Raw genomic sequence first — 10,676 nt, forward strand, 5'->3', positions numbered from 1 at the left:
GCAGGTTGTCTGATCCAGTGCATGCCATAGCTGCCAAAATTGAAACCAGATCCTCTGCAGGAAAGACTGAGAGTTTCATGAGGATTTTTCAACACTGAAGTAGAGGGAATGGACTCCATAGCCTGACCATTCAGACCTTCCAAAGTACCAGAAGTATAAACAGTTAAAAAATAATTTAATAAAATCATAGTAATGAAAAAAACACTTTCTGTATTATAGCATAAAGGGACTCACAGGGCAGACAGAGCACTGTCATCAGAACAGACAGTCTCAGCATCATCTTGAAAGTGAAGGAAGTGCTTCAGATAGTTAGTGAGAGAACATAAGTGTGGCATCCCTATTTTATTAGGGAGGAGCAAAAATATCTCAGATATATTCAAATATTATTCAAAAGCATGTTCTAACTGCTAATCTCTGCAACACTTTTAAATTCACTTCCTTAATTGTTCATTATGTCAAACAGTTGCCACTCGCAGCAGCTACATGTTAGTGTGACACCAGCTGTTTCTTTACACATGAGTATAAGCATGACGTCCATTTCAGTTTGCCATCAACCTGCAAGACTTTTATTTTCTATAATCATTATTTTATGAATTTTCTTGACAGAATGTTGTACAATTATAGAATAAAGTGCATGACTTTTCTCCAGCGTGTCCATCATTCTCCTCTCTGTCATCTTTCTCCATTTACATTTCATCAGGTGTCTCTTGCTCCAGGGCTGCATATTTGTGATCCGGCCCAACCGACCCACTGAATGTTTGGCTTCTTCTTTTCTCTCTTTGCTTTTTGCTCACTCCACTCAGTCATGGCAGAGAGCAGTCGTCTCTGAATCTGGTTCTGCTGAATGTTTCGTCCTGTCAAAGGAAAGGAGAAAGTTGGCCATCAAATCAAGTTGACTAAGGGTCTTTCAGATGATGGTCCAGGCATGTATTGCACCACGTCTGGATCATCAACTGAAAGTTTTACTGCTACAATCATCTTTGCTGTTTCAGCAAAGTCCAGTTTGGGATTCTTTTAGTGTCATGTTCTCTTACATTAACTCTGATGAAGAAATATGTGAAACACCTTTTTTAAGTCACATTTAAAATCTATATTATATTCACCACAGTAGACCCACATCAACAGCACATCAACAGCGTTCATCAAGACAACATACACAGTAGCCCAGTGTAAGTGGAGTTTGATTCAGTTTGTAACAGTTTCAAGGAAAGCGTTTGGAAAAAGACATAAGATGTAACTTTTTGATTGTTCAACTCTGCTATTGTCTCTTGAGATGCTAAACTTTTGTTTAAAAAGCATTTTGTAAATACTTCAAATGTCTTTGGTTTTACTTGTTGTTTTAAAGTCCTTTTCTCTGGAATACAAAGGGAAAAGTAAAATATTTGCATTTTATATTATTTTTAAATATGCTTTCACATATATCACAGGAGTTATTGTAACAGTGAGTAGAACATCATATTCTTGATCATCTACTGCCCCCTGTTCGTCCCTGTGAAACTGTATGTCTGAAGGTTTTTGTAAAGCCTCTCTCATTACTTAAACCACTGTGTGTGTCTGGCACAATAATACACAGCAGAGTCCTCTGGCTTTAGGTTGGAAAGCCTCAGAGACACCATGCTGTTGCTGTCATCTCTACTGACTTCTATACGTCCGCTCAAACTGCTCACATATCTGTTGCTGCTGGAAGATGAGAAGCCAATCCCTATTCATTCCAGTCCTTTTCCTGGTTGTTGTCTTATCCAGCTCATAGCACAGCAGGTAAATGTGAAACCAGATCCCCTGCAGGAGAGACTGAGAGTCTCCCCGGGCCTTTTCATTACAGGACTGGAAGGAATGGACTCCATACTCTGACCTGTAACACCTGAGGAAATGAAAACAGAAAGGATGTTCTGGTATAACTGACTGACACAGTGTTTGCTGGTAAATGATGAAACAAGAAGCAGAAGCACTCACATGGCAGAAAGAAAGCAACCAGCAGCACAATGAGTGTGTTTGTAATCCTGAGTCTGAAGATTCTCCACTGCTGCTCTGATGATCTACACAAAGTACAAGATGGGTCAGCAGGACAGAAGTACACTTCACACAGGTGCATTTGCATCCGGATTTAATGAAGAAGGTGTGGCTCTGGTGCTGTTATTCCTTATAACTGAATCTAATGTTGCATTCATTTTGTAACCTAGCTGATTTTCTCTCTTTGTAAAACATTCAAAAATTGGATATTATAAAGTTGGGTATCCATTTTTTTTGTTTAAATTGATATATTTTGTGTAACTAGAACATATATAGAACAAGACCAACATGACCGCTCTCACAGCTAGCAGTTATTAATATTACTGCATAAGGTTATTTTAGATCTTCAACTGCACTTTGTACAGTTCATGAATTAATCAGAAAAATATTTAGTTATTACATCCATCCATCCACACTGTGAGGCTGAGAAGTGAAGTTTGGGGTTGTAACAGATTTTTTTTTCCAATTTTTATTTTCTTCTAAAATTAAAATGCAATTTACTCATTCAAAATATATTATTCCTTATTTTACGTGGTCAAAGATTATCCCATTTCAATAAAGATAAGAGAGGGGCAGCAAATCACCAGAGACTAAGAAAAATGAAACTACTGGAACAACTCACAGCTAATGATGTTAATTAGTGAAATTAGTATAAGAAGAAAATCCCTGAAGGATTAAGCCGGGAGCAAAGATGAAATTCAATAACTTAAGTATTTTTGATCATCTAAAGTATGGTGTGTGTAAATTATTAATCACTTATTAGTCACTGATTAATACCAGGCAGTACTGAATTAGGACATGATACATTACTGGCCAAGTGTTTGCTCAGAGGGTGCTGTTTAATTGTTAGGGTTTTCCCTCTGTTATTGTAGGATCGTTAGCTTACAATAAAAAGCATCTTGAAGCAACTGTCAGAATTGAATTGAATTGAATTGAATTGAATTGAATTGAATTGAATTGAATTGGTTCAGGAAGCCGCAGGCATCTCTGGGCACAGTCTCATTAAAACAGGCTGTCCCTGTGATCTTGTTGATGAAGATACCCCCATATAGTAACGTTATCTCCATATAATAGAGCAGCATTCTTCCTTTGTAATAGAGTCAGTTAAATTGCCTGTTATATTATACCTCATTAAATTAAATATACAGTAGTACAAAGTATGCTAAAGTTCAAGTCTGTTTGTGATTCAAATCCTGACAGATCACTGCATTTGTTTAGGATTCTGCTTCTTATTGTTTCATCATTTACCATCTCCTCAGATGTTACAGGTCAGAATAAGATAAGATAAGATAAGATAACCTTTATTAGTCCCACACGTGGGAAATTTGTTTTGTCACAGCAGGAAGTGGACAGTGCAAAAGTTATGAAGCAAAAATTAGAATACAATAAGAATAAATACAGTACACAACTGTACAGAATAGAATAAAATAAAATAAAATACTATATACAGTAGAATAAAATAGAATAAAATATACAATAGGATAAAAATAGAATACAAATGCTATATACAACTGAGTAAAAATACAATGATGCCAGAAAAGATTATTGCACTTAGTGTTATTGCACATGTGTGGATGTGTGTGTTTGATCAGTTGAAGTCTTTGTTGTGGAGTCTGACAGCAGTGGGGAGGAAAGACCTGCGAAATCTCTCCGTCCCACACCGTGGGTGCCCCAGCCTGCCACTGAAGGAGCTGCTCAGTGCTGTCACAGTCTCATGCATGGGGTGGGAGATGTTGTCCAGCAGTGATGACAGCTTAGCCACCATTCTCCTGTCACTCACCACCTCCACTGGGTCCAGAGGGCATCCTAGAACAGAGCTGGCCCTTCAGATCAGCCTGTTCAGTCTCTTCCTGTCCCCAGCAGAGATGCTGCCACCCCAGCAGACCACACCGTAAAAGATGGCTGAGGCCACCACAGAGTCATAGAAGGTCTTCAGGAGTGGGCCCTCCACTCCAAACGACCTGAGTCTCCGCAGCAGGTACAGCCTGCTCTGCCCTTTCCTGTAGAGGGCGTCTGAATTATGAGTCCAGTCCAGTTTGCTGTTCAGATGAACACCAAGGTACCTGTAGCTGTCCACAGCCTCAATGTCCATACCTTGGATATTCAGTGGTTGCAGTGGAGGATGTTTGTGCTCTGCGAAGTCTACCACCAGCTCCTTGGTTTTACTGGCATTGATCTGGAGGTAGTTCAGCTGGCACCAGTCCACAAAGTCCTGAGTCAGTCCTCTGTACTCCTTGTCGTCCCCATCAGGGACGAGGCCGACTATTGCAGAGTCATCAGAGAACTTCTGCAGGAAGCACTGGGTGGAGTTGTGGGAGAAGTCTGCAGTGTACATGGTGAAGAGGAACGGAGCCAGAACCGTTCCCTGTGGGGCCCCCGTACTGCAGACGACTCTGTCCGACACACAGCCCTGAGTCCTCACATACTGTGGTCGGTCAGTGAGGTAGTCCAGAATCCAGGTAGTGAGGTGATGGTCCACTCCTGAGTTCTCCAGCTTGTCCTTCAGGACCGTGGGCAGACTGGTGTTGAAGGCACTGGAGAAATCAAAGAACATGATTCTCACAGTGCTCCCAGCGGTCTCCAGGTGAGCAAGGGAACGATGTAGGAGGTGAATGACGGCATCATCTGCTCCAATGCCAGGTTGGTAGGCAAACTGAAGTGGGTCCAGTGATGAGCTCACCAGGTGCCGAAGCTGAGCCAGGACCAGCCGCTCCAGGGTCTTCATCAGGTGGGATGTCAGAGCCACCGGCCTGTAGCTGTTGAGGTCCTTGGGGCGTGAAGTCTTTGGCACTGGTACAACACAGGAGGTTTTCCAGAGCTGTGGGACTCTGCCCAGCCTCAGGCTCAGGTTGAAGAGGTGCTCCATCACCCCACACCCATTGGTCTGCGCAGGACCTGACCACCCTTGAGCTGATCCCATCTGGACCCGCTGCCTTCTTGACTTTAATCCTCCTCAGTTCCTTCCTAACCTGGGTGGTTGAGAGAGACAGGCTGGAGCCTTGTGTTGAGTGTGTATTGGATGCTGTTGTTGGGGGTTGGGAGGAGTGAGCAGGGTGAATAGAGGAGGTGTGAAGTGTCTAAGGTGTCAGAGGTGGAACAGCAGCAGTGGGGGTGGGTGAGTCTGCAGCCGATGTTGGAGACTGCCTCATGGATGAATCAAATCTGTTGAAGAAATGATTCTGTTGAAGAAATGATATCTTCATATGAATGATGTCCATTCCTTCAAGTCCTGTAGTGAAACAGCCTGGGGAGACTCTCAGTCTCTCCTGTCGAGGATCTGGTTTCACATTTACCTGCTGTACTATGCACTGGATAAGACAACAACCAGGAAAAGGACTGGAATGGATAGGTGTTGGCCACAGACCTTCCAGCAGCAACAGATATGTGAGCAGTTTGAGCGGACGTATAGAAGTCAGTCGAGATGACAGCAACAGCATGGTGCATCTGAGGCTTTCAGGTATGTCATCCTGATGTTTTCCAACTTGAAGTCAGAGAAGTGTGGTCATCAGATGCCATTTACACCAAAACTGAAACCAGGTTCTCTACAGGGAATACTGATGGTTTCCTGGGGTTTTATTAACACTGGAGTGAATAGACTCAATATCCTGACCATTCACATTTGCACAAAGAAACAGAGGTAAAATAAATGAAAATGATTTAATAAATTAATAGGAATGAAAAATGTAGTTAGGGCATTCTAACATAAACCAAATTACAGGGAAGACAGAGCACTGTCATCAAAGCAGACAGTCTCAGCATCATCTGGAAAGTCAGGGTGTGATGGAAGTGCTTTGAGAGGACAGCAGTTCAGTAACAGGACAGAAATCTGGTTTCGGGATTTTACTATTGCTTCCAAACATGGGCTCAGTTACTGCAGCATATGTGTTTTTTTAACTACTAAACTCTGGACACATTCAATTTATTGAATTCCTGTCTCCAGTAACATGTGCTCAGTGTTTACTACCTTTGCCTTACAAGAGTTCAGGGTTGGGGTGGGCGCACACTCTGTGATTCTCTGCTCTGTCCATGCTTATGTTGATCTTCTCCAGCTCAGGTTTCAGATCTGTATTTATCAGTCTTACAGACTCAGTCAAAACAAGTTCTGAATGTCAAGAGTTTCATTTCCTACTTAAATATCAGTTATATATTAGTCCTTTTCCACCAGAATATCTGATCCAAGCAGCAATAGTATCACCACTAGACCCTGAGTATTTACAGGTCACTCTGTGAGATTCTCCAGGTTTTTTAAACACTGGTTAAGTGCTTGACCCTCGTTTCTTACAGACAAACAGCAATAATTAGTGTCTGTATTTCAAACACATAATTTCTCATTCATTTGTCTCTGCGCAGTCTAATGTGGTGGTTAATCATAGTTAGAGATCAGCTTGCTTCATCTCCTCCTCCTTGTCATGATTCCCAGGTCTTGAACCAGTTTTTACAGATTTTACAGCAACTTTTTTATGTTGTTTGATTAAGTGTAAATGTGCATGTTGCCCTTGTGAACACTTTATATGAACTAAGTATTACAAAGTTGCTTTCATCGTCTTTGTAGTGATTATTGTGTGAATTTGTATGTTTGCTGAATCATTTTCACCAAACATGTGACTGTTGAGCATGATAATAAACAGTCTTTGTTATTATTAAATAGCAGATACAGTTGCTGTTTTTTGTTGTCTATAGAGATGGTAAACTGTCTCTGAATTGGTGTGGGTAACATTTGTTGCTACTTCATTAAAGGTAGTGATCACAACATGAAGCCCTTTTCTGCCAGTCTCTCTGAAAACATTTCATTAAAGAAGACAGTAAAGCTTATTTATACTGTGAAATTTTATTTAAGAGCTATATCAAGATCTTTCAAAATCAGTTTTTTAGAATTTCCTCTAAGTTTTTCTAAGAAGTGTTTCCTTCCCACAGAAACACTTTTAAATACATTATTGGTCTTAGAGCTCCTCCTCTGGTGGCTTCATGCTACAACTGCTCAGCCACTGAGAGGTTTTTGTTCAGCTCTGCTGATGCTTTGTGCTACTGTGGCGTCTGGCACAGTAATACACAGCAGTGTCTTCAGGCTGCATATTCTGTCCGTTTAAAGTCACTGTCTTGCTTGACGTCTCTAAATCAATGCTGAACTTGCTCTTTAGTGAATCTTTATAGTATGAATATGCAGTATTTTTCATCCCAATCCACTCCAGTCCTTTCCCTGCAGGCTGTCGGATCCAAGCTGTGTAGTAGCCAAGAGAATAAGAGACCTGACAGGTGATGGTCAGACGCTGACCTGGTTGCACAATCACAGAGGCTGGCTGTGTCAGCTGTTCACACTTCACACCTGTGGAGAAAACATGTTGAATGCAGTTCTATAGAAGTAACAGTGTGTGGTGTCCATGCTGTCAGTGTTTGTGTTCAGTGAGACTCACAGGATCCAGCAGCCAGCAGCAGCAGCAGAGCTACAGAGAACATGTTGGTGCTGAAGGTGATCTGATGGGAGCTTCTCATCTGATGAAACTGACGGACTGATTTCAAGTCTTTATTTCAAACTGAGAGGAAGTTCACTTTGCATACACATGGAAACTGTCAGGTTATAACTGAAACATGTGTTACCGCTTTGCTAACAGAGAGTTTGGAGAGGTGGGAAACTGAAATGTAACTTTAAAAACAGATTTATTTGAAGAAGAATGAAACATTAGATTATGTTTTTAGGCAACATAAGTTGCCTGTTGAGTACTGTGAAAGTATGAACAAAGTAAATCAAAATGGATTCTATTCATTACAACCAAAATGAATGAATAAATAATGATAACCTTATTACAGATCAATGCAGTTCTATTGTTTATTATATTGAGTTGAAAGTCAGTTTTTTGAAAGTAAATTGCTAATTTTAAGAGCTGTGTACAGTGTTTCTTCACCTTGGTTCACTGTGGCTCTCAAACACAATAATAAACAGAATAATAAGCAGAAATCCTCCTGCTGTCAAGCCTCTCAGCTGCAGATACACTTGCTTTCTGTTGTTTTCTCTGGAGATTGTAGAAAACTGTTATATAAGAACCAGTCCATTTACCAAAACCTAAACAAAAAGACAAACTCAAATATGTTAAAGATTCAAAACTCAAAAACAACACAAAAGACCAAGACAAATATGTTTCAGGAACACTGCACTTTGTTTATTTATTTAATTATTTGCTTGTTTATAACAAATTGTTAAAGGAAACATTATTTAACCATCATGGGACTTAGATGATGTTAAATAATGAGTTAAGTGCTGTTTTATAACGTAAAAGAAGCTTCCTTAACAAAATGGTCTGGTGTGAGAGTCTCTCTGCTTGTCAGTTCTTGTTAGTGTGTGTGAACCTTTTGTTTAGGTCTCCTAATGGTTTTTGTCTCAATGTGTCTCTCTTTTACTTTAATACACAGCAGTGTTTTCAGGCTGCACATTCTGTCCATTGATGGTCTACCTGATGAAGTCTAATTCAACACTGAACTTCATTATCTCAGTGTCTCTAATGGCCTAATGTGGCCTGAAAGCTAAATAAGTTGAACTCCATTCATCCATCCATTTTCATCAGCTTATCTGCTGCCGGGTCGTGTGGCCAGCCTAAGCAGAGAAGCCCAGACCTCCCTCTCCCCGACCACTAAGTAGCTGCCAGGCTAGCCGAGAGACATAATTTCTCCAGCGTGTTCTAGGTCCCATCATATAAACATAAATCATTATTATCATTAGTTATCACTAGTTTCGTAAGTTATCAAATTTCTTTATATCAGCTTATTTGTCCAACAGAAGAGATGTCCTTACAAGCTGAGAAACAAAGCAGAAACTCTAAAACGGCTAAATCAACTGATCTGGTCATTGTTAAAGTCAGAATGTCTTTGAACAGTCAACAGTGTGTCTGTTAGACTGAGTCCTGACTTTTACTCTTGACCATAGATATTTATATTGAAATTAGTTTTGCACTGACTCCTCCTCAGCAAACAATATCACCGTTTCACAGAGTCAAAATCTGCGACTTGATTATATTCTGTTTTGAATTTATAATATAAATATTTTTTATATATGCTTTAGCCATCTGTTTTCATTAAAGAGCTCAAACCCAGCAGTACTGTATACAAGCTTAACACAAGGATTTTAGTTTCTAGCTGATGTATTTAGCAGGAAGAAAACAAACTTTAGATGACAGAGAACTGGATGCCGTGCTTGTTGAGGCGGTCGACTAGTGCGGTCTTTGCAAACGCAGCTCCTGGAGTATATACTCCTAACAGGACTTTAGTTTTAGCAGCTGATGTATTTAGCAGAATTAAAAAATTCTAACTAAAAGTTAAATAAAAGTCTTAAAAATAAATAAATAAATAAATAAAATTCTACCAACAGATTACCAAGCTTAAAAGCAAAAAAAAAAAAAAAAAAAAAACATCGGCCCATAAAAACCAAAAATCACCATCAGCCCACTGATGCCCGATGGCCAGTCCATTTGTGTGTATAACTGGGTAACTGCATTTGTAATTGTGCATTATATTATAAACTCTGATTGTGTTGTGTAACAAAGAACTATTGCAGTTATGAGTGTAGTCATAAGAGTTAACAATTTGGGGCATTAATTAGCTTTAATTTTCATATTTTACAGTTTGGTTCAAATTAGTTTAGAATTATAGCACTTTTATAGGTATTTGACATCTTCATGAAATAAATGTCATATTTTCATTAGATACTCACAATTTGTTCCCACATGATACTTGTTCTTAGTTTATTTCTGTATGATATAAAATGTCATACAGAAAGAGGATCAAATCCTTCTTTGATTTTGTGCCAGAGTCCCAGGGTCTTCTGAACCCGTTTAAACAAAAACACCACTTAAATCCTGGTTTTCAACTAAATCTGAGCAGCCCTGCTGTTGACTCTGCTCCATCCACTTCATCTACCTCCACAATGACATTCTTTGAAGACCCAAAAGAGTCCATCTGTTTTCCTGACATTCAACAAGACATGTGGTCACTTTTTGACCACCGCTTCATGCCACACCCTGGTTTGCTCTGCTCTCCTAATTCAGACATGTGCACTACTCAGGCACTAAATGTAACAAGTCCTGCTTCTATGGAGGATTGCCGTCCATACAACGGGCTATCACATAGTTGTAATACCTAATATATAAATATATGTAATTAATATAAATCCTTTCCATGAATAAGTTGAGGAAACGTGAATTTGATTTGAATTAATATCATAATGTTACCTCTGAATGTGTATTGTTGATAGTTACACTCCTGTTATGGAGAAGCCTTTTTGTAAGTTTCCTGTATATATTTGATCTTTATAAAAATAGGCACAGTTTTTGAATTAAGCTTCTTTGTGACTCACTGAGTTTTTAAATGCAAGAATGCTGGAAGTGTCTGAGTCAATGCTGAACTTTTTCTTCAGTGAGTTTTTATAGTGAGAGCTGTCACTACTTTTCCTCCCTTTACCTGCAGGCTGACTGATCAGCTGTCCATGAGCTGACAGGTGATTGTCATACATTAATCTTCAGTTCATTTCTAAAATGCTGAAAGCAAATTCTGACTTGTTTTGATGTGGTGAGTTTTTGTACAGCATTTCTTCCTCTTGTGTCAATGTGGCTCTTTCCGCACAGTAATAAACAGCTGAATCCTCAGTCGTCAAGCTGCTCATCTGCAGATACACCTGCTTT

General features: G+C 39.7%; 1 gene segment (V, D, J or C); it reads right to left on the minus strand.

Moving 5' to 3' along the window:
- Positions 1-6,893: 6,893 nt before the first annotated feature.
- On the minus strand, positions 6,894-7,492 carry LOC120439887. The segment is given in 2 exon segments: positions 6,894-7,333; positions 7,422-7,492. Coding segments are annotated over 2 exon segments (366 nt in total).
- Positions 7,493-10,676: the final 3,184 nt, after the last annotated feature.

The sequence above is a fragment of the Oreochromis aureus genome, linkage group 4, assembly GCF_013358895.1.
Source record: "Oreochromis aureus strain Israel breed Guangdong linkage group 4, ZZ_aureus, whole genome shotgun sequence".
In the NCBI taxonomy this organism is placed as follows: domain Eukaryota; kingdom Metazoa; phylum Chordata; class Actinopteri; order Cichliformes; family Cichlidae; genus Oreochromis; species Oreochromis aureus.